The sequence below is a fragment of the Eleutherodactylus coqui genome, chromosome 12 (assembly GCF_035609145.1).
Source record: "Eleutherodactylus coqui strain aEleCoq1 chromosome 12, aEleCoq1.hap1, whole genome shotgun sequence".
NCBI classification, from domain to species: Eukaryota; Metazoa; Chordata; class Amphibia; order Anura; family Eleutherodactylidae; genus Eleutherodactylus; species Eleutherodactylus coqui.
Genome location: NC_089848.1, coordinates 12,757,705 through 12,782,877, shown reverse-complemented (window position 1 = coordinate 12,782,877; position 25,173 = coordinate 12,757,705). Strand labels below are relative to the sequence as shown.

Below are 25,173 nucleotides of genomic sequence, written 5' to 3'. Positions count from 1 at the left end.
CTCCGCCCCCTTCTATGCGTCATCACATAGCTCCACCCCGTCACATGTGCCGATTGCAGCCTCCTGATTGGCTGGAATCGGCACACGTGGCGGGGGCAGAGCTACGCGATGATGCGTAGAAGGGGGCGGAGCCAGAATGCCGCTCGTGCCAGCCCGAACAGATGGGAGAAGACTCTTCTGCGCAAGCGCGTCTAATCGGGAGATTAGACGCTGAAATTAGACGGAGCCATGGAGACGGGGACGCCAGCGCAGGGAAGGTAAGTGAATAACTTCTGTATGGCTCATATTTAATGCACGATGTATATTACAAAGTGCATTAATATGGCCATACAGAAGTGCTTAACCCCACTTGCTTTCGCGAGACAACCCCTTTAACTACATGTCGACAACTTGACAAGTTACTTCTATAAACCGTATTCAAGTTAGAAAAGTAATGTTTACCTGTAAGAAGCATGCGGTCTCATACAGCTGCTCTACAGTGCTTTCATTTATTGCCAGATTACCCGTGTATGCATATGTTATAATGATCTGCAAAGAAGCCGCATCCACATTTCTCAGATGTACATGTGTTTGCTTACTTTCACTCAGTCCACTCATAAACATTGCCCTGCAAAAAGGAAACCAAAGACAAAAGAATTTTTTTTAAAGTTAGAGAAAAAAGGTGAAAGGATTATTGACCAACATTAATACAACCAGAAATATATAAAAGGCCCTCTTACTGTATATAGAAAGTGAAAACCATATAAAATAGCTAACCGATCCTTTCGGATATTAGCTTTCCTGTTTCCATCCTCCGAGTCTCTTAGGTGATACGTAATGTCACAGGTTTACCCCTACTCTTCCAACAACCTCAATGTCTCCCTTTGGCGAGAAAAGACATGCAACAATCACAAGAACCCTGGTCTAGTAGGCCAGCCAAACCTTTCTCAGGGCAATCCTTTGCTGTCCTAGCCTTAAAGGGGTTGTCGGGCCATTTTTCCACTATTCCTCTGGATAGGTCATCAGTAGTTACTGGATGGGTACCTGCCGCTTAGGACTACCGTCCATCAGCTGCTAGTCCGGACCTAATGTCCAGTGCAGCGGGCTGGATGCCATCAGTGGTTAGGGAAAGAAGTCCCGGCTTTACTCCCATTGAAATCAATGGCAGAGCGACGCTGCTATGGAACATCCTGGTCAAGAATGGATGTTACATCCTAACTAGCAGAGAAGCAGGAAGTGTCATAACATGTGGCGCTCCCAATGCTATAAATGGGAGTGAAGCTGGCGCCAGAACTTCCTCCCCCATCCGCTAATGACGAACAGTGGTCCTGGATGATCAGCTGATGGACGGAGGTCTTTTCTAGGTATACTTCTTTACTCTTGCAGAGCTTATTACTTGTATTACAGCCAAGAAATAGAAGTCGCTTACTATATAGAAGAGCTTACACAACAGTGGCCCCACTTAGTCTCATCGTCTTCAAGTTTTGACCACTGAACAGACTGGAAGAAAAAGATTACTGGTAATCAGTTTTTCCATGAGCCCTTGACCGCTCCCATGAGAGAACCTGCTTCCCTCTGGACAGGAACCTCCCTCCCAGATCTCTTTAAAGGAACACGCTTCACCTTCTCAGTTCTGTAACAAGATCTACGGACTAATTGAAATTCTTTTCTATTTTATTTATGTTTATACTTACTTTTAGCTATCTATTTTTCACAAAAAAACACAACAGTAGAGGGGAATTAGGGTTTATGCCGACGAGTGTCGCGGAAGTACCTTAATTAAAAATAAAAAAGTGCCTGTTGGTAATCGCGGAGTTCCGCGGTGTCCATTAATGCTATATAGAAGTAGAACATAGAACAAATAGAACATGCCATGATTTATTTATTTATAGTTGGGAGATCTTGTGTGACAGGCTAAATCCAAAGTATATGGTCTAACTAGACATGCAAGAGTTTAAGAGCTCCTCATGACCAACCCTTCACATAAGGATATAAATTTAAAAAATAAATGGTTTCTTGTACCAACTTTCGTAAACATTCACCATTTCACCTCTGTGAAGTCAGCACCCCATCTTTCAAAAAAGTTTATTTTTTTTCAAAAGTTCTGGATGCACCCAAAGAGTTCCAGAGTTCCCAATTTAAAAAAAAAAAAATAGTTCTAGTGTATTAAGCAAAAAAAAACAAAAACAAATGTATCTCGGGGGTGCTAACGTCAAGAAATGATATCACTAAATCAGCGAGAACTTTGTAAATATGGGTTCTAGAGCTTCGAGCATTCAGAGTTCTCTTCAGAATTCTTGGGGTGCTACCCAGAACTGTTATAAAATCGCAGGATTTCCCAAAAAATTATTTACATAGAACTCTACATAATAACTGACATTTTTCAATCCGGCAACTGATGAAAACTCTTATTGCTCGAAGCTCTAGAACCCATATTTACAATGTTGTCGCCGATTTTCAGATGCCGGATCAAAAAAATTTCAGTTGTTATGTTTAAATAATTTTGGGGGAAATCCAGCGATTTTATAAGAGTTCTGGGTAGCACCTCAAGAGTTCTGAAGAAAACTCTTAATGCGCGAAGCTCTAGAACCCATATTTACAAAGTTCTCGCTGACTTAGTGATATTTTTTGAAGTTAGCACCCCCGAGATACATTCATTGATTTTTCTGCTTAATATGCTAGAACCATTTTTAAAATTAATAGGGAACTCTAGAACTTTTTGGGGTGCATCCAAAACTTTTGAAAAAATAAACTTTTTTTGAAAGATGGGGTGCTGACTTCACAGAGGTCACCATTTCAGCTCATGCTCTCCCCATCGCATTCCTATACAACCATCAGAACAGTCTTACGTCAGCCTTTCAGAAAGTATCCTTTAACAGGAACCTTACTGAAAAGTGTATGGTACAGAAAGAGGCTTCATCCACTGAAGGTCACAGTCCAGCACCCTAACTCAAAAGGCTGCTAAGCAAAAAGCTTGGAGGCTATGGAGACAATGGCCATAGCCTGGAGGCCAAGCACAGAAGCCATGGCACAGGCCAAGCAGGGCTGTGGAGTCGGCAAGCCAAACTTCTGGCTAAATTTTCTCCGACACTTTTATATAGGGAAATGATAAATAGGGGATTAGATGAATAGTATATTTATAGGACCTTTCACAAATTCATATGAAAGGAAATCTGCAACAAATTATGCATTGAATTATACCACATCTATAATTTATATATATTTTATGGAAGACAGAGTTGGTACATTTATACTGATAACAGCAAAATGGAAGTCCGACTCCACAGCCCTGAGGCCAAGCCAAAGCTTAAAGGCTCTACTGGACAGACCATACGCAGATCCCCAAGGCACAGAGGCAATCAAGAACTTAGGCTCAATGTCCACTCACACGCACAGATTCCACTGCTGAATCCTGCAGCGGAATCCAGCCGTGCCCGCGGACACTGGGAGAAAAAAAAAAAGTTTTCTTACCTATCTGGCTCCTGTGTGGATCTCTGCACCGGCGGGATCTTCTCTCTTTTCTTTTGAATGTCCTGCTTCCCCGAAGACCTGTGGTACAGCCACAATGACAGCTGTGGCTGTGCCACAGATATGATAGCTTCCATTGACTTCAAGGGAAGCCGGCCCGTAGGATTCGCAGACAAAAATGGAGCATGCTGCGATTTCTTCCCGCACGAAAAAAAAACAAACAAAAAAAAAAAAAAACACACGTCCACTTTAAAATTGCCCCGCAGATGCTAATGTATCCCTATGGGCGCGGAGGTTATAATTAAAATCTGCCCGTGGACACTGGGCCTAGAGCTACAAAATCCGTGCGTGCGATATGCGCCCATAGGGAATCACTAGGCCCCCGCGGATGTCATTTTTTTCCCCCCCCGGGGTGCAGATTGCAAGCGCGGTAAAACAAGATTGCATGCTAGATTTTTGTGCGGTTTTCCCGCATGGACGGCTGCCGTGGCTTCCATAGGCTGGGTTCACACAGGACGGATTTGCTGCGGAATTTCCATGCAGCTTGTCCACAAGGAACCTCCGCACGCGGCTCCTAATCCCAGGATTAGCCAGCAAAGAGATCTGGAGGAATCCTTGAACAATGAAAGATAGCAAGCAGAAGCGACCCAAGCATCTTCCAACCTGTGCTATGGACAGGAAACAGGAAGGTGAAGGGTGTTCCCACCTTTAAAGAGTACTTGGAGGTTCCCATTTCCTGTCCGGATGAGAGACAGCCTCGCTTATGGCATGCATAAGGGTAAAAAGAATTACTACAGAGGTATATCATGTGAAGATTACACATAGGGAGCACTACAACATATAGATGTACTAATGGAACTGTAATTAGACTTTAGGAAAAGTGCCAGTAAGCCACTTCACTCACGATAAGCTAATAAAAGCTAAATGAAACAAACAGCACCCCTATACATTCAGTCTATAACTAGCAGTTAGTACACAAAGTAGTCCGGGTCTGTCCATAACCTGATGGCTAGTAGGGCTGCATGGATACGCCTAGTAAAATACATAGACTTTAAAGAGAATGTCCCAGCACATTTACTGCTTCCCCCGCGCCCACTTACTGTGTATAGGGAGAAGTCTGTCACAGCAGGGGGAAGAGCCACAGCTCATGAACATGGTGGACTCTTAGTTCATCGTGTGCCAAAACTAATTAAATGTAAGTTTTGCAATGATAAGCATATTTTTCAAAAACATGACATAAGGCTGTAGTCATCGTCCCCGACACCACATCAGAGGGGGCTGCATCAACATGCACACACATTTTCCTTTAAAGGGAAGCTGCCAGGTCCCCTAAGCTGCGAGTAACACGGTATAGCGACAGATACAAGGATTAAGGCGGTCTGCCACGTATACCAATTGGTTTAGGGGGTTTGAAAATCTTACTTTTGAAACTTTGCAGAGCTGGAGAGGAGTTTGATGAAGCTCATGCATAATCCTATTTGCCCACTTGCTCCTCCCTCCAGATGCCAATTGGCAGGTCCTTCCATGTTGTTGTGCAAATAGAAGGTCCTGCAAATCAGCATCTGGAAGTCAGGGGAGTGTGCATATACGAGTATGTACAAACTTCACTGAACTCCTCTCCAGCCCTGCAAAGTTTTAAAGGTAAGATTTGCAAAACCCTTAAAACTAAAATCGGTAGAACTGACGGATCGTCGAAATCAGCGTGCGTCACTATACGGTGCTGCCCGAACAGCTCAGGGGGCTTGACAGGGTCCCCTTTATGCTTTGAACATGATCAATAAACAGAATGATATCAAGGTAAGTTGCGCCCATAAATCTTATTTGCATCTAGACACAAGCAAAAAAGACATGCCATACCTGAAATAGGAACTGCATGTAGCAAGAACCATTTTGTGACATGGAAATTCAGTGCCCTCAACAATTAACACGATGTCCGTTAGTAGCTGCTGTTCATAGAACAACTTCAGCTGTTCCAGCAAGGAGACCGCATATTCAGTATTGATCTGCCTTTCGTCCTGGGCGGACATGACTGCATTCCATTAATAGCTACAATGATCCAAAATCAAAAACAGTGACTGTATGTAGTCAGAAATACAAAAAGATCAAATACTTCAGAGGTGTTGGCTCTTCAATTGTAAAGAGAAATTGTTCCTAGCAGCTTGAATCAGCAGTGCGATGAACACGGCTTGAAAACACTGATCCAAAGGACTTCAGACTTCATGATGGGTCGTAAGATCTTTTAAAGATGCAGGTGTAAAATCCAGTGCCAGAAGAGCCCCTTCACGAAGTAGGCCGGGTGACAGCACCTTCATGGAAACTAAATGGCAACATTGTTTGAACCTAGAAGAGAATAGAGTTTTACAATAAAAGGGGTGGTCTTATAATGATATAGTAAGTAGAAACTAGAGATGAGCGAGCGTACTCGTCCGAGCTTGATGCTTGTTCGAGTATTAGGGTACTCGAGATGCTCGTCACTCGAGACGAGCACCACGCGGTGTTCGAGTCACTTTCATTTTCTTTTCCAGAAAATTTTGTGCCGTTTTCTGGCCAATAGTAACACAGGGAAGGCATTACAACTTCCTCCTGTGAAGTTCCGGCCCTATCCCACCCCCCTGCAGTGAGTTGCTGGGGAGATCAGGTGACACCCGAGTATATAAACTGGGTCCGCCCGCGGCTCGCCACAGATACACGCTGAGAGACATTAGGGAAAGTGCTGTCTTGCTGGAGTTGCTATAGGGAGAGTGTTAGGCTGTTATATTCATCTTCAAGAACCCCAACGGTCCTTCTTAGGGCCACATCTGACCGTGTGCAGTACGGTTGAGGCTGGTTTTAGCAGTGTTGCACTTTTTTTGTATATCGGGCGTGCAGACCATAGCGTCCTCAGTCTGCAGTCATTTTACTGAGTATAGGGGCAGTACTGGTGAGGCAGGGACAGTGGTACAGGGAAAGAGATATACTGGCTATATAGGCAGTGGGCTTTTTCAAAAAAAATTGGGAAAAAAAAAATCTTTGGGCTGCCTGTGACCGTCTTCAGTTTACTGCGTGTCTGCTGGGGGTAGTAGTTACTCACTATTACCCATCTAGGTGTTACTGCAGCCTTGCGCATAATTTTTTCTGGCTGCACTAACAATAACCACAGTCATCCTCCAACAGGGAAATCCATATACAGGCTATATAGGCAGTGGGCTTTTTCCCAAAAATTGGAAAAAAAATACTATATTTGGGCTGCCTGTGACCGTCTTCAGTTTACGGCGTGTGGGCTGGGGGTAGTAGTCGCTGATTAATACCCAGCCTTGCGCATAATTGTTTCCTGGCTCTGCTGTGTCCGTTACATGATCGCCGTCATCCCGCCAGAGGGAAACAGTATACATATATACGCTGCATACGGTGTCTGTCTGGTTTTTCACCTCACCATTTTAAACAATTGAAGCAAAATACTTAAAGGGGTTGTCCCGCGAAAGCAAGTGGGGTTATACACTTCTGTATGGCCATATTAATGCACTTTGTAATATACATCGTGCATTAAATATGAGCCATACAGAAGTTATTCACTTACCCACTCTGTTGCTAGCGTCCCCGTCTCCATGGCTCCGTCTAATTTCAGCGTCTAATCGCCCGATTAGACGCGCTTGCGCAGAAGGGTCTTCTCCCTTCTGGTCGGTCCGGGCACGAACGGCGTTCTGGCTCCGCCCCCTTCTACGTGTCATCGCGTAGCTCCGCCCTGTCACTTGTGCTGATTCCAGCCAATCAGGAGGCTGGAATCGGCAATGGAACGCACAGAGCCCATGGTGCACCATGGGAGAAGACCCGCGGTGCATCATTGGGAAAGGACCGGCGGCCATCTTTAAAAGAAGAAAAGAAGATGCTGCGCTAACTGGGAAGGAGGTAAGCGATTTTTTTTTTTTTAATTACAAACGGTATTGATTTTAACGGGGCAGAATGTGGGGGTAGGTTGAAAAAAAAAATTTGCATTTCACTGCGGGACAACCCCTTTAAGGTCTACCACTGGCCTTTGGCCACTTGACTGGTTCTTTGCTGTGAATTCCGGTAGCTCAGTCATACGCACCTAGGTCTCACTACAGGCTTGCGCATAATTGTTTCCTGGCTCTGCTGTGCGCTCCGTAAGCTAAGTCAGCCTCCAACCACAGGCCAATAAGCAGCACATTTAATTACAGCGTTCTGTTTCTGCTTTACTCGTAATAGACCATGCTGAGGGGTAGGGGTAGGCCTAGAGGACGTGCTCCCCCTATACTGCTGCTAGTGATGTTACTGGGGCCTGTCTAGACTGCTACTACTACTGAAATGGAACTAATACTGTGCTCCCCCTATACTGCTGCTAGTGATAGGTTACTGGGGCCTGTCCTAATGCTACCGCTGAAATGTTACTAATTCTGGGCTCTGCCTATACTGCTGCTAATGCTGTGTCACTGGGGTGTGGAAACGGAGGCTTCCCAAAGACAAGATGGTGGCGAGGCCATTTCCCACCAACGCGGTTACTGTTAAGGTGCATATAACCATGGACACGTGGAGAGGACACGTAGTGCCTCAAAAACATCCCCCTCCTCCTCCAACAATGAAAACATTCTTGGCAAATACCTTTGCATTGGTCTGTCTGGTGGCAGTCCAAGAATTTCACCTTTAACGACACAACGAGAGCCCCCCCAGCACGGCCCACTTAAAGGGGTTGTCCCGCGGCAGCAAGTGGGTCTATACACTTCTGTATGGCCATATTAATGCACTTTGTAATGTACATTGTGCATTAATTATGAGCCATACAGAAGTTATCAAAAGTTTTTCACTTACCTGCTCCGTTGCTGGCGTCCTCGTCTCCATGGTTGCCGTCTAATGGCCAAATTAGACGCGCTTGCGCAGTCCGGGTCTTCTGCTTTCTCAATGGGGCTCCGTGTAGCTCCGCCCCGTCACGTGCCGATTCCAGTCAATCAGGAGGCTGGAATCGGCAATGGACCGCACAGAAGCCCTGCGGTCCACCGAGGGAGAAGATGCCGGCGGCCATCTTCACCGGGTAAGTAAGAAGTCACCGGAGCGCGGGGATTCAGGTAAGCGCTGTCCGGTGTTCTTTTTTAACCCCTGCATCGGGGTTGTCTCGCGCCGAACGGGCGCATTTAATCTGACGTTACCTCAGCTGTGCTGGGCACTGCAATGGGATTTGTTTATGTACCGCCAGTGGGTTCCAGGGAGCCACCCATGCTGTCGGTCCATACGGACTTCACATTAGGGAGTTGTACCTGCCTGTGTCTACTTATAAAAAAACCCCAGTCTGACTGGGGCATGCAGTGTGGGCCGAAGCCCACCTGCGTTTAATCTGACGTTACCTCAGCCGTGCTGGGCAATTTAATGGGATTTATTTATGTAACGCCGGTGGCTTCCTGGGACCCACCTATGCTGTCGGTCCACACGGAGTTGTACCTGCCTGTGTCTACTTATAAAAAACCCCAGTCTGACTGGGGCATGCTGTGTGGGCCGAAGCCCACCTGTATTTAATCTGACGTTAGCTCTACTATCCGGGGCACTGCATTGGGACAAACTACAGGAGCAATACAGCGCTAATGAGATGTGCACAGCTACGCTAGCATTGGAGTCCGCTGTAGGCACGCGATTGCTGAGGGTTTGTGCAGAGGCCTATGTCCTGGGTGCAGTCAAAGTCCGCTTCCAGCCTAGGATTGAATCTGAATCTGAATCTGTGGGCCGAGGCCTATGCCGTGGGCGCGGTGCAAGTCTGCCATGTTTGGCCGCTCAGATCAATTTTTGGTTCATGTCTCGGGTTTCCTAGGACCCACCTATGCTGTTGGTGCAAACTTAGTTCCCATCGCGGTGTTTGACCTGTCTGGCACAAAGGCACTGACTGACTTGGGTAGGGGGCAGAGCGCAGACGGCTTTCCCCTTGCAGTGTGGATTGAGCTATGCGACACCTTGACAGAATGAATACTGTGTGGCACATGGATTCCCCATTGCTATGCCCATGTTTGCAGCTCCTGACGGAGGTGGCACAGGATTGGAGTTCTCATTGCTTCTGTACAGCATTGTGGGCTATCGCCCCGACCCCTTTTAAAGAGGGTCGCTGCCTGGCCCTGCCAACCCTCTGCAGTGTGTGCCTCCTCATGGCAGACGCACTTAAATAGACATGAGGGTGGTGTGGCTATGAGGTCAGCGTGTGGCATGAGGGCAGCTGAAGGCTGCGCAGGGACACTTTGGTGTACGCTGTGGACACTGGGTCGTGCGAGAGGGTTGGGCAGCATGTAACCCAGGAGAAGTGGCAGCGGAGTGTCATGCAGGCAGTGATTGTACTTTGTTGGAGGTAGTGTGGTGCTTAGCTAAGGTATGCATTGCTAATGAGGGTTTTTCAGAAGTAAAAATTGTTGGGGGGGGGGGCACTCTTGCCGCTACTGTGGCTTAATAGTGGGACCTGGAAACTTGAGATGTAGCCCCTCGCCTGCCCTATCCGTTTCTGTGTCGTTCCCATCACTTTCTTGAATTTCACAGATTTTCACAAATGAAAACCTTAGCGAGCATCGGCGATATACAAAAATGCTCGAGTCGCCCATTGACTTCAATGGAGTTCGTTACTCGAAACGGACCCTCGAGCATCGCGGGAAGTTCGACTCGAGTAACGAGCACCCGAGCATTTTGTGCTCGCTCATCTCTAGTAGAAACCTCTACAAACATCTCCTACACGACTGACCAACTGATGGTTCACGGATAATGTACAAGTGTGGACAGCAGACTGCAGGCAGCAAGCTCACGCCCAAGAGCTGTCCAACAAAAGGGAGCTGTCCTGATGGGGACAACATTTCTGATTCTTGATAATGGATGAGAGAAGCAGGATAACTTACTGCATTCTAAACAGCTTTTATTGTACCATTCATATCAAAAAATTGTATAAGATGTCCAATATAAGAAGAATGAGTTATATAGTACAATTATCACGGGAAAAACACTAACCCAATATATAAAGGTAAAAATAAGCCAAGTACTTTCTCTACTTTTCATCTTAACCGAGAATGAGGGATTGCATTAAAATGTAAGTCTAGGCAAAAGGGAATTGTCAGAATTCGGCATTAGACCCTCTCAAGGAACACTGCCAATCAGTGTCCTCCAGCCAGGCTGTCCCAAGTACACTAAACCTAAGTTGCGCTAAGGGTCCTTTTAAATGAGCCAATTCTCATTTGAACGAGCGAGTGACGTCCCCGGTAGCTCGTCCGCTCTCGTTCCGCCTGTTTAGATACACCTCTGGTTCGTTCAGTATCGCTAAGTCTTCCACAATTCCTATATTAGCGAATGTAAAGGACTGAACAAGCGGCGTGTAAACGGAACGAGCCAACAATGATTCTCGTTCGTTCAGACAAATGATTATCGTTTGCTTTTGCTTTTTTGAGCGATAATCTTTCCGTCTAAAAGCAGCCCAAACCACCTGAAGGTTTACATAGGAGAGCCCCCCCGGCAGGGCCGAGCACGAAAAAGCACTGGAAGCATTTGCTATGCAGACTCTCAGATGGCTCTTGAAATTTGGCACGTGGAAATACAAAGATGTCTACAAAAGGTGAATGTTTACCTTTTAAATTTAGCCAGTTTTCATAGTAAAATAAAATAAAAATGACATTTTAGCCATTACATTAACACCTCATGTGTTATAATATGACAAGGTGAATCGGAGCGCGAGGCAACAAGACCCTACAGGGGTCTGAGCTGGGAATGAAACATTGCTAAAATACGAGGAACAATCTTGAAGTAATATCTGGTAAAACTAAAGTACATACGTAGTTAGGGTACATTTACAATTCTGGGAGTTGCACAGAAAAATCACATAGGAAAAAAACCCGCATTGTTTCCAATATGAGAATGTCCTATTTTTGGGTGATGCTTATGAAGAATCGCCCATTCTTCCCTATAAGAGCAGGAAAAGAAAAATTAACTGCAATGCGCTCGCATGCACACGTGAGTGTGATTTTTCTCCTATAGGGAACAATGGTCAATTTTCACGCATGTAAAATCCCTAGTGCAGTGAGGCAATTCTTCTTTAAAATACAACTGCAAACAAACGCGGTTTTACAAGTGCAATATCAATCCGAGTTTCCAAAACAGATACTGCCCTCACTCGTGTAAATGCACCCAAATTCATCACATGTGAGAAGCTTAATTGTGCTCATGGTCAAGTTTTTGATAAAAGGAGGCCCACTATCCCCTATACATGGAGACTCGTTTAATGCAAGTCAGATGAGGTTTGTTGGGGGAAAGGGGTGGAGGGGGGGGGACATGGAAGAATACCACAAGACCACCACCATGTTTTCACCCCTTCTGAGAACCTCCAGAAATATTTGCCTAAAATTTAGTCAATTAACTCTTTTAATTGGCCTTGTGCTTCAGGTTCAGCTTTCCTTTCTTGGTAGGGTTCTATAGAATCTTCTAGCATGTCTCGCCGACAGCCTTAGGCCGCCTGCAGAGGGCCGGGTTGGATCCCGCTGCGAGAGTTCTCGCAGCGGGACCCGACCTGAGCCCCTGCAGGGACCAGCGCAGCACTCACCTCTCCCACGGCTCCGACTCTTTGATGTTCCGGCTGCCGGCACATGCGCAGAGCGGAGCCAGCGGCCGGAGAGTGACATTTCTGTGCGGTGCTCGGCAAGCCCCGCACAGAAATAGAGCATGCCGCGATTTGTTTTCCGCATGTGATTTCACGCGGACAAATCGCGGCCGTCTGCCTAGGATTGCATTTTCTAATGCAATCCTATGGCAGCTTCCACGTGTGCACGGGGCCTTAGGCCTCATGTCCACAGGGGGAAAAAAATCAGGCCTGAACATATTACTGCTGATGCACTAGAATTGTCTTTTTTTTCATGCAGGAGATCAATTGAGATATCAGCACTACGAGCTCCTGCACGCATGATCCACACTAAGGCCGCCTGCAGACGAGCGGGTCGGATCCGACGGCGAGAATTCTCGCCGCGGGACCAGACCCCAGCGCCTGCAGGGAGCAGCGCGTACTCACCCACGCCTGGCGGCCCCGGCTCTTTCGTGTGTCGGCTGCTAGGCAGCCGGCGCATGCGCAGACCGGAGCCGGCGGCCGGGTGAGTGATGTTTCTGTGCGAGGCTCTGCGAGCCCCGCACAGAAATAGGACATGCCGCTGTTTGTTTGCAGCGCGACATTTCGCGTGGCCCTCTGCATAGGAGTGCGTATTGTAATGCACTCCTATGCAGGATTTCAGTTGCGGAAATCCCGCAGATAATCCCACTGTGGGATTTCTGCCCGTGTGCAGGCGGCCTAAAATGGAGCAGGTTGCTTTTTTTTCACGCACGTGAAATCCGCAAGACACTTAAAATACCATCCGCAGCTATTTAATTACCTGAGGGGGGGTCAATGATTTCCTATGGGATGCGGATTTGCGGGGTTTTTTTTTTTGACGTGTGGATTTGCTAAATATAATTACCCAGTGGACATGAGACCTTAGGCCTCGCGCACACAGGGGATTTTTGCTGCGGAATCCGGAGAGGGCTTCTACCTCCAACTTCCACAGCAATATCCCTCCATAGCATGCTATGGAAAAATGAGTCTTCATAAACACAAGCAGCAACTAACTGCGGTTTCCGCTCGCAGACGAAAAACAAATTGCGGCATGTTCCATTTCCCTGCAGTTTCCGCACGGAAACGCATGGAAGCCGTCCGACTCATAGCCCATCTGTAAGCGGATTCTGAGGGAATGGAGTTTAAAAAAACAAACTGCACTGTGCATGTCTGCCGGCGAGCCGTGTGGACCATCCACAAAACAGTGAACCTGGCGGAAGGCAGGTGTGTGCAGACGCTGGCAGAATCCAGAGCTGCCGTGTGCATGAGGCCTTAGGGATGTCCACAGCACAACCACAACACCAGGGCTGGGGAGTCGGTAAAACAAAGCGCCGAATGCTGCCTTATACGAGTCTCAAGTGAGACATTTACTGTATTCAAATGGTAACATCCGGCTCTTCGGCACCATTATGATGAAGTAGTCAAGCTGCATCTTACATTCCACATCCTCGTCAGCAATCTTTTGGATAAACAGGGGGTTAGAAAAGGACGTATTTATAGGTCATTTCAAAGCTTTCCTGAATTCTATGACGGGAAATACACAAGAAATTCTGCATTGAATTAATGATACATATATACATAATTACACCTATATGTACACAATAATACTTAGGCCCAACATCCATGGGTGGATTTGATTTTCGGAATCCGCAAATCAAACATCTGCAAGTGAAATAAAGCGTGCGGATTTGATTTGCGGACCTTTTGGTTCAGAAAAATGTTTTTTTTAAAAGTCACAGCATGCTCCATTTGAGTGCGGATCCTGCATGGATATCTTCCATTGAAGTCAATGGAAACCGTCCAATCCGCAACCCATCCGCAATTGAATTGTGGACGGTCAGCGGATTCTGTGGGAAAGCAGAAGTTAAAGCAAAAAACCCCCAAAAACTTCACAGTGCATGTGCGGCAGCGTGCCGCCAGCGCTTCCTCACACATCTGCAGGGTCTTCGGTCGCGGGCACGGTCGGATTCCGCTGCAGGTTCCCACATGTGGAATTCAATCCACCCGTGAAGATGAGGCCTTATTGGCATAATTAGATACTGACTCAAGCTTATTAAAAAAAAATCTTATGATATAGATTATAATTTTTTTTAAAATAAGCCGGAGTCTGTACAATTCTACTGACTCCACAAAAACGGGACCCTCAAGCTTCGTACAAGGGCGGTTTCTCTTTTGTTCAAAAAGCCGGGCAGCTGGCCAGACCCCACAATAGTCAATGGGGTCCGCCTGGTGCTGTCCATAGATGAAACTCTTCGGCGGCAGGGATTCCCCTTTCTTGTTCTCTGAATGGAGGAGGAAGTCTGAATCCCCAACGCAGGTGTGAAACCACCGTAACACAAGGTTTCAAAACCCAATCCAAAAACGGTTTTCAGACCCTCACTTGAAGAGATAATCCCCAACATAAACAGACATGTCTATTTGGGAGATTGAGTAGAGGGGAGGTCTTGAATTCCAGTCTACGCTGCTGCTAGCAGCGATATTAGGTGTGTAAAAGTGAACTGTATCTAGGTAGCGCCTACTAGTGGTCATTTGGACCAAAAATTAGTCGAATCATAGTTGAGGAGAAATTTTTTACATGGGGGGGGGATCCTGGTGGTGGTCTGCACCAGAGGCACCACACTTATGTAGCAACGCTCTGCGGACATTCACAGGCCTTCAAGAAGAGAATGCTGCGGCAGACGGGGCTCCCGAGAGCACATGGCTTCCTTCCTTGGTATCCAGGAAGAAGGAGCCAACCATTACAACGTCTACTACATTCTTTGCAAACAGCTCATTTCCAGGAATGCTGGAGAGGGAAAAACGAGCAGGCGGCTTCCTGCAACTGAACACCGTGGTCCGGCCAGATGACGCTTGTGAGAGGCGCTCCTAGAAGGATGCTGACAGATCGGAACTACCGTGTTTCCCCGAAAATAAGGCACCCCTTGAAAATAAGGCACCCCCTGAAATTTGCAGAAGTCCCACATATAAGGCACGCCCCCCCCCACCCCCCGATAGTAAGGCATAGTAAAGTGTGCAGGCAAGTCAAAAGGCCTGTCTCCTGCTGCCATCCCCGTTGTCTCCTACCTCCAGATGTATAGGTAGATCTGCAGACAGTCTGCTGTTATCCTGTCCCTGCTGTGCTGTACAAGTGTGCTGTTGTGAGCTCCCCTTGCTGGCTGGAAAAGTCCATACTGTACGTTCTGTTCCTGCTGTACACGTCTGCTGTGATGAGCTCCCCCTGGTGGCCAGAAGCTGCAATACCATCCCTGCTTACAAGTGGTACAGGAACTTCTGTCTGCAGACAGGTACGTTACTTTACAGCTTTTATTTTTTTATGGCTCTGTGTGTGAGTCAGGCAACCTGTGTGTGATTCTTAAAGGGGTTGTCTCGAGGCAAGCATACATTACTATGCACACGTGTAAATGGGTTTTAAAGCAGGTTTCTACTCACAGTTCTTGTGTTTCAGCAACTTATAAAACGTTTCCCAAAGATGGCCGCCGGTTCTTTTCCCAAGGTGCACCGCGGGTTTCTCCCATGGTGCACCGCGCTTGCTGTAGCCCGACGTGCGCGCTCCCGAGACGCTACCAGCTGTGTCTCCCTGACAACCACACGCCCCGCAGCCGCCGACCGGACCCCACAGCCACCGACCGGGCCTCGGGATTGAACGCGGCCGACCACGGCACATGCTCTTGGGCCACAGTCACCCACCGCCAGGCAGCAGGTAACCGGCGCCAGGCCCCGGCGCCAGGGCCACGGCGCTAGGCTCCGGGGCCACGGCCAGTTAGTCACACATCACTTACCTGGGCGGCAGGGCGGTTTCTCGGCACGGCTGGGCGGCTTCTAGGCACTGCTGGGCGGCTTGTCGGCAGAGCTGGGCGGCTCAAGTTTCTGCACCTTCCTCTAAGAGGATGGTAGCAGAATGGCCGCTCCAGCGCACTCACGAGAAGTTACAGCTCGTCTGCGCATGCGCAGAAGAGCTGTAGCGGCCAGCACGCTGAAGCGGCTCGTGCTCAGAGCAGAAGAACGGACTGCGCAAGCGCGTCTAAAAAAGCAAGCCGCCAGCGAAATTAGACGGAACCATGGCGACGGGGACGCTAGCAACGGAGCAGGTAAGTGAATAACTTCTGTATGGCTCATATTTAATGCACGATGTATATTACAAAGTGCATTAATATGGCCATACAGAAGTGTATACCCCCACTTGCTGCCGCGGGACAACCCCTTTAAGGCTGGGTTCTCACAGAGCATATTTCCAGCGGAAATCTCGCAGTTTGGCCACAGCGATAAACAGCGAGATTTCCACCAGGAAAGCGCTGCTTCAAAACCCACGGCACTCAGCCGCTTGTTTTGAAGCGACCCGGCTGCACGCTTTTCCGTTTCTGTGGCCGATGAATCCGCACCACAACACCGGCTTCTCCCAGCTTTGCCGTGACAGATTTGCTGTCCCATGTGGACGAGATTTCTGAGAAATTTCGTCCACAAAGCTGGCCAATTGAGGGATTAGTGGCCACAGACGGATTTGCCGCGGCGAAATAAGACACCCCCTGAAAATAAGACGTAGCGCATATTTGGGAGCAAAAATTAATATAAGACGCGTCTTATTTTCGGGGAAACAGGGTAGATTATCGTCACATGATAGCGGCGAGTGTTGGGAAGCCTACACTACCGGAGACCTGGATCTGGTCCACTGCGGTTGTCATGAGAAAGTCCTCGTACTGTAACCAGCAAGTCAAAACTCAGATGATTTATTATTAGGGAATCAGTCAGTAAGGCCGGCTCAAACGACCGTAAGCAAAAAAAGCGGCACGAGTCATGCAGCATTTTACCACAGTGGAGCCGGCCCTGAGCATGCAATTAAATTGCGTATGGGTGATGCTAATTACGCGCCCATAGAACACAAAGGTCTCAATGCCGCAAAATAGAACATGTGAGCCCGGCCTTATTCGTGTTGCACCATCCGCCTGACATAAGGCTAAGTTACTCCGATCAGCCTCTCCTTGCTCACCGCCACCGGACTGGCAGGGAAAAAAACTGAAGAGAACCACTGAGTGCACCCCAGTCCCCAAGCCCAACTCTTCCTAAAGCTTCGGTCCTTCCCGAAGAGCCGCAGTTACGTAGAAGCCATCTTTCCTTTAAGAAAAGAATCACCCTTTCACAAAGGAAAAGCAAATAAAAGAGTGAAAACTGAGTATTCGCTGCGCATTTACTCATGAAATCAATGGGATTTTCTATAGTGTTTTTTTTGTTACTAGCACAAAAAAAGAGAAGGAAAAAAAATTGCCATTCAGTTAAATCACACAAGGCATTAGCGCACATTAGCCCATGAACATGCTGCTTATCCAAAGGCCAACATACACGTATGACCGCGTGAACGCACACTTAGGCTTCTTGGGTTCTGATCTCATGTGACAACTTTTTCACCGCCAGGATAATTTTTACACAAACCAAATCACAAAGTAAGTCCTGCTAGATTCCTGATACCCTTAGATTTCCTGGAGGCCCCTGGCACCTTGTAAAAAGGTCAACCAGCATTTAACTGCTCACGGACACCGTCCGTCCGGTAATCAGTATCAATGCCCAACATTTGGTTTAAAAAAAAAAACAAAAGCGTATAAACATTCATGTTTGTGGATGCAGGACGCCATCCCCGACGCGCAAATCTGTGTATTTATACATGCAAATTTAATAATTGAAAAAATGATGTTCACGGCTTATTTTCTATGCTTGCAGTATACTCCATTACTCTTCAAGCTGGAGGACTAAGAGTTGCTGAATCCGTTAGTACAAGAGGTGCTGCATAGAGCACAGTATATAGCAGGTGTGTGGGGTAATGTCACCCACTGACAGCAACTGGTGGGGACCACCCACTTGACACATTCACAGCACCCAAATCTAGAAAGAGCCTGTACCAGAAGAAAGGGAGAGAATGAACTAAAGGAACTTCATTGGAGTCAGCAGGTTCACAGCTGCAAAACAATGAGAGGTCCACGTGAAAAAAAAAGACCCTCAAGAGCTATTTGAAAAACGTGCAGTCCTGTCCTCAGGCAAAAATGTAAACCTGATTTGGAAACAGTCATTAAATCTAGGTTTCCTAGGTTAATCTGAAGATTGTGTGGAGCCAGGCGGTACTGGAGCCGAGGATCAGTAAAGCCGACTTACGACACAGCACAGACATGCCACAGACCGCAGGGATCACATCTCCCCACCGTACACCTCACGCTGCGTCCTTACATGGCCTCCTGTCACGCTGGAAGAGATGAAGCTTGTAAACAGAATAAAACAATCCATTGAGATGTCAGCGAGACGACGTAAGGCAGGATCTCCACTACCACACACTATCCCATTCATAGAAAGAACCCGGGACTTCGCCCGCCAGCCGCCAGCACGCCACGACTTCGCCCGCCAGCACGCCACGACTTCGCCCGCCAGCACGCCACGACTTCGCCCGCCAGCACGCCACAACGCCACGACTTCGCCCGCCCGCCGCCACGACTTCGCCCGCCAGCCCCCACAACGCCACGACTTCGCCCGCCAGCCCCCACAACGCCACGACTTCGCCCGCCAGCCCCCACAACGCCACGACTTCGCCCGCCAGCCGCCACGACTTCGCCCGCCAGCCGCCACGACTTCGCCCCACAACGCCACGACTTCGCCCGCCAGCCCCCACAACGCCACGACTTCGCCCGCCAGCCCCCACAACGCCACGACTTCGCCCGCCAGCCCCCACAACGCCACGACTTCGCCCGCCAGCCCCCACAACGCCACGACTTCGCCCGCCAGCCCCCACAACGCCACGACTTCGCCCGCCAGCCCCCACAACGCCAGGACTTCGCCCGCCAGCCCCCACAACGCCAGGACTTCGCCCGCCAGCCCCCACAACGCCAGGACTTCGCCCGCCAGCCACAGCTTTAGGGTACGTTCACACAGAACAGAAGTGCTACACAAGGCTACGTCATGGCAGCGCGGTACTTAGCACAGCATGACATAACCTTACGTCATGTGAATAGCGCCAGATTATAAGAGATCCAGTGCCATCCGGCAGCACAAGCGCGGGGTGGGTCAGGGCGAGGGCCCAACTCTATGAAACAAGGCCACAAGCGCTGGGGGCCAGCTCTACGAATCTAAGAAGAAATAAAACTGTCCTTTTTGCCCCTAGCAACCAATTAAGAGTGGAGCCCTCATTTCTCAAACTGCTGAGGTAAAATGAAAGCCGTACTGGGATTGGTTGTGATGGACAACAAAGTCAGTTTTCATAATTCAGCCCCCATTTGGTTCAGTATGTGAGACGGAGACCTCTCTGGTCTGTTTCACATAATTTCTGTTCCTGTCAGTCTTCAAACATGATAGAAAAAAAATAGTAGTCCTCAGAATTGGCACTGCAGAGAATGTGAAAAGAGCCCTCGATGTGTCGGAAGACGTGCGCGATGGAAAACTATCTTCAGAAGGGTCCGATTGCCAGATTGGAGTCAGGAAGGAATATTTTTGCCTTAAAAACGGGGAAAATTGGCTTCTACTTCGCTGAGTTTTTTTTTTGGGCCTTCCTCTGGATGAATATTGGGGGGTAATAGGCGGAACTAGATGGGCAGATGGCTTTTGTTGGTCTTAAAAACTATGTAAATTAAAAAGGTATAAAAAGATGTAAATCCAGTCTAGAGGTTTATGTTAGAGGAAATCACAAAGAACATTCTAATCAAGTTGTCACCGATGTGTTCTGAACCAATCGATGTTCACAGCGCCAAAGACTTTAGAAGATAAAAGTTTTAAGGATGGGGACTAGAGGTGAGCGAGCATGCTCGGTTAGGGAAATTACTCAAGCGAGCATCAGCATTTTCGAGTAACTGCCTGCTCGTCCGAAAAGATTCAGGGAAGGGGGGGGGGGGGGGGAATCTCTCTCCCCCCCCCCCCCCCCTTCCTCCCACCGCTCACCCCCCGAATCTTTTCGGAGAAGCAGGCAGTTACTCGAAAATGCCGATGCTCGCTCGAGTAATTGCCGAAACCGAGCACGCTCGCCCATCTGTAATGGGGACCATAAATCAGAAAAGATCAGAGGAAATGCTGTTTCTCCGTATGTGTCCAGAGGTAATTTAAGTAGCAGAAAAAAGTGATTATAGAGAAAAAATGGCGCACACCCAAATATGGATACTACAAAAAATTGTTATAACATCAATATATCAAAAAAACATAACAGACCATAAAAACATTTAAAATCAGAAAGGACCTTGAACTAATGGGGAACAGACTATAGTACCGAAGTCCAATACAAGTAGGAGAATACAAACACCTAATCCACAAAGGGTCAAAAGAGAACATAAAATCTCTCAAAATAAGGCATCTAATAGACTGCGGTGAATGGCGATGTGAGTCCGAATTAGAAAAAAAATAAATACAAGGGTAAACTGTTCTACTCATCCTAGATACTGTGCCAAGAAGAAACAAAACCCCACGTGTATCGCTACACCATAGGTCGCTTCATCAGGGAAAAGGAAATAGTCCTTTATAAAGTGCAAATCCAGATTGAGTTAAACTATTACCTAAATGATTATGCAGAGGGGCATAGAGAACTGCAGGTTCAGGTTCCTAACACACAGATATAACCATGGAGGCCACTACAGCAGTACTGAGCAGTAGAGATGTGATTTTAGTAGATATAATACGTTCATGGTTCAGTTTCTGCAGGCATAAAAATGTTTACGTCTGCGTATCCTTCAGTATAACATGGTGGTCACCTTGAAAGTGGAAGTAGTAAATCTTTTGCGTACAAAATGATGTAGGTTCCTACAGTTCTGTGTAATTGATTGGCTCTTGTTCATTCCAACAGCGTCAGTAACACACTGCAGGTAAGACTGATGGGTCGCATCCTGGTGGGAATGTAAACTGGCAGATCCACAATGGATTTTTCCAACACGGATCTGACAGTTTAATCTGCGGCCGATATGGACATGAATTTAGCTCCTGGCAACAAGTAAATCCACATGTGGCAACACAACTCCACCTTCTCATGGAAGCTGCGCCAAGAATGGCGTGACACACAGAAAGTCTCAATGGTGTTCTTTTGATGCCTCTGCCATGCCCCTTCAAGAAATGAAAGCAAAAAAAATTCTTGCCAGTGACAAACATGGCTACTGGGCTCAGAAAATTAACCCCTTAAAGACCAGGCTTGCTTGGACCTTCAGCACCATGCGTATGAAGACATTTTTGTGGGAGGAGTTGTAATTTTGCACAATGGCACCTTTTTGGGAGTGCGTGTAAGGCCTCCCTCACACAGGCGTTGCTGAAAGCGCTGCCTGCGTTTTACTTTCGTTTTCAGCCACAGTGATGCTGCGACCGACTCCAACTTTTAGCACTCCTCATCATTGAGGAGGAGTGCTTAACACCCTAAAATAGAACAGAGTCCTCTCGAAAAGTGAATGACATCAGTGAATAGCTGTGACTGGTTCATCGAGCGCCGGCTCTGATGGGCAGAGCCACAAGCGCTCTGGATCCAATCACAGCAATCTCTTGCTGGAGGCGGGGTATTTAAGCCACGCTACCAGGAAGAGAATGCTCGCTCTGTGCTGAGGATTACACGGAAGCCTGCTGGAGCACCGGAGACTAGCGTGAGGGACCAGAACGCTGCCTGCTAGGTTAGTATTACAAGACACCCCTCGAAAATAAGACACTGTACCTCTTTTGGGGCACAAATTTATATAAGACAGGGTCTTATTTTGGGGGAAACAGTAGCCCTGGTCACTACATAGGGGTCAGAGCGGCAGCTTTCACTCCGTTCCAGTATGCTATGGTGCTGACTGAGGGTACCCGATCAGCAGACCCCAGCCAATCAACTATTGTTCACCTGTCTTGAGGCCAGGTCATCAGATGCATTTCCCTGCAAAACCCATTAATCATTCATTTATAAATACCCCAAAATGGTTCCACTAAAAACATTACTCTTCTCTCAAGTCCATGTAAGACTACATCAATTAAATTTTAAAGTTAGAAAAATCGTTATGGTTCTTAGAAGAAGTTAGGTCATCAGTAGCATTTAACTAGAAAACCCCTTAAACTGTTTTTTTTTTCTGTGGGAAGTGGGGGTGTATGTACACCCTGGGGTTTGTATGTAGCGGGACTGGGGAGGTGAGCTCCTGAACCAGTCCCAGAAGAAGGAGCGGTGGCGCTGCAGCCTCTCATTGGTTACAGCAATCACTTAATTTCCTGTTACATCATCTGTCACAACAAGTGCCAGAACCGCAGCAGGTCTGCAGTGATGGATCCAGATGATGGTGGGGTAAGTACAGTTCAGTTTATTTTAATACAGGCCCCAGTAACTGGACAACCTCTTTAACCCTCTAAAGACAAGGCTATTCTGGCTTTAAGGACCAAGCCTTATTTTTCAAATTGATCATGATACTTTGTGGTAATAACTTTTGAATGTTTTTACTTATCAAAACTGCTGAGATTGGGTTTTTTTGGACACATGTAGTTATATTAGTAACAGCTTTTCAGCAATAAATTGTCCTTATTAATGAAAAAATGGAACAATTTTAAAGTCGCGGTTTTCTCCTGGTAAGGGCTCCCACACACTTGCGTTTGCGTCTTTTGTTAACGCGATTGTCAATGGCACTTTCTAATGTTAAAGATGCGACACACCAAAAATGCAAGTTACGTTGCGCTGCATTTTTAACATTAGAAAGTCCCATTGACAATCACGTTAACAAAAAATGTAAAAGCAAGTGTGTGGGAGCCCTAAGGCTGGTCTCACATGACCATATTTGAATGGCAGATTCCACGAGCGTAGGATTCGCGGTAATATGCAGTTCGATCAAATGCATTGAATTACTCAGTTTCAATCACTTTATCGTGTCGGATTTGCGTAATCCACAAGCAGAAAATAAAACGCAGCATGTTCTATTTTACTGTGGACATCCATGACAAAGCCCATTGTCCTCTATGGTTGCGGATATACCTGCAGCCTATACACAATTAGGCCTCGGTCACACGGGCGTTTTTTCCCGCGATTTGCGGATCGCATGACGGATGCGCATCCGCAAATCGCGTGACCGGGGAGGGAAAAAAAACAAAACAAACACACAAAAAAAAAAAAAAACGCCCGAAAAATCTGCTCGGGCATTAGAAACGGGCCGGAGCAGTGCAGCGCTGTCCAGCGCATTGAATTCAATGGAGCCGGCAATACAGCCGGCTCCATTGAAAGCAATGGGCTGCCGGCGATCTCACGATGAATTTTCGGGAAGGGCTTGAAAATATAAGCCCTTCCCTGAAATTCATCCAGAAATGTGTAAAAAGTAAAAAAAAAAACCAAAAAAACCCCCCAAAAACTCACCTTGTCCCGGCAGACAGAGTTCAGCCGCGGCCGGCAGTTCTCCTGAACTGCTGCAAGTAGTATTCAGCAGCCAGGGATTTAAAAGGTCACAGCCTCACCAATCAGAGGCAGCTCTCACTCACCTATTCATGAATTCATGAATGGGTGAGTGAGTGCTGCCTCTGATTGGCTCAGCGCAGTGACCAATCAGGGGCAGCTCTCAGCTGTCATTCAGCTGAGAGCTGCCCCTGATTGGTCCCTGCACTGAGCAAATCAGAAGCAGCACTCACTCACCCATTCATGAATGGGTGAGTGAGAGCTGCCTCTGATTGGTCACAGCCCTCACCAATCAGAGGCAGCTCATTCAGCAGGCGGGGATTTTAAATCCCCGGCTGCTGAATACTACTTATAGCAGTTCAGGAGAACTGCCGGCCGGCCGCGGCTGAACTCCGGCTGCCAGGACAAGGTGAGTATATATTTTTTGTTTACTTTTTACACATTTCTGGATGAATTTCAGGGAAGGGCTTATATTTTTAAGCCCTTCCCGAAAATTCATAGTGCGATCGCCGGCAGCCCATTGCTTTCAATGGAGCCGGCTGTATTGCCGGCTCCATTGAATTCAATGGGCAAACATCATTCTTCTCTGCCACAGCTGCTACAGCTGTGGCAGAGGAGAATGATTTGTCTAGTATATGTTCTCAATGGGGTCGGCGCTGCTGCCGCCGGCCCCATTGAGCGCATATAGAGAAGAGAACAGGAATCCCAGATCGCAGATAGGTGCGATCTGCGATTTCTGTTCTATAATTTATCGGACGAGCGCATAAAAAGCGCTCATGTGTCCAATACCATTACAAAGCAATGGTTTTATAAAATCGCACATCGCATGCGCAGATCGCACGGAAGAAAAAACGCCCGTGTGACCGAGGCCTTACACCGCGCACAGGCTGCAGCTGCCCATGCGGGAAATAGAAGGGGGAAAAAAAAGGGGGTATTGTGCATGAGTACGCGGTCATGCACGGTACGATTTCACCGCGGTACACAGGGTCACGGCTGGGCTCACTGCTGGAATCCACTGCGGGCCTCTGCAAACGGATTCCGCTTACGGCGACGATTCCCTTTAAATCCTCTTCAACATAAACAGGATGAAGTGGCGTCGCACGCAGAAACATGTCGTCCTGTAAAATGTTGGATAGATGGAGACCAACGGATCCCATTGCAGTAGGCGGGATCAGTTCAACGTTGGGTTCTGTTTTCCTGTTCCCATAACAGAGCAAGAGACTGAGACCCGCAGCGCTGGCCGAGCCGCCCGACCCGAACACACAACAGGGGAATAAAAGGAGCGCAGAACAGAACGCGGTGGAGCATTTTGTGTTTCCTTACTGACTTGTAGACAAGATCTGATTGCGGCACCTTGTGGTCAAAAGTGCAAAAAAAAAAATAAAATAAATATTTTTTTTTTTTAAGTGTTGCTTTTACCTTCAAAAACTTACTGGTAACCGACCACCGGGGGGCGATCACAGCCGCAATTTGCTACAGCTTTTCACCCATCAATTTGAATTAAGGTTGAAATCTATAAGAAATGTTGCAGATTTTGACACAGATCTCCTGCAGATTACCTCAGTTGCGGAAAATCTGCTGCAAGTCAGCTACGTGTGAACACTCCCCGAAGCTGCAGTCACGTGCGGCGGTCCCGATACGGTAAGATGTACATTGCCAAAACCACAAGCATTTTTGCCACAGTTTTCAGTGTGGTTTTTACAATAACAAAACACAGGCAGCGGCATTACCAAGGGGGTCCATAACCCCCCTACCCTGTGTGACCCAGCCCAACGCTGCCACCCAGGAGGCCCTGCGACTTGGTTGGGTCCAGCCATCA

The 25,173-nt window shown here is 47.5% G+C and overlaps 1 protein-coding gene across 1 annotated transcript in view; it reads right to left on the bottom strand.

Moving 5' to 3' along the window:
• Nucleotides 1-25,173, bottom strand: part of KBTBD2 (kelch repeat and BTB domain containing 2) — a 30,009-nt gene that overhangs the window by 3,576 nt on the left and 1,260 nt on the right. Inside the window, exons 2-3 of the mRNA XM_066585786.1 lie at nt 5,305-5,787; nt 442-607 (exon numbers count right to left, since the gene is read on the bottom strand). Of these exons, the coding sequence (XP_066441883.1) occupies nt 442-607; nt 5,305-5,474 (336 nt within the window). The 5' untranslated portion in view covers nt 5,475-5,787. The remainder of the gene's footprint in view (nt 1-441; nt 608-5,304; nt 5,788-25,173) is intronic.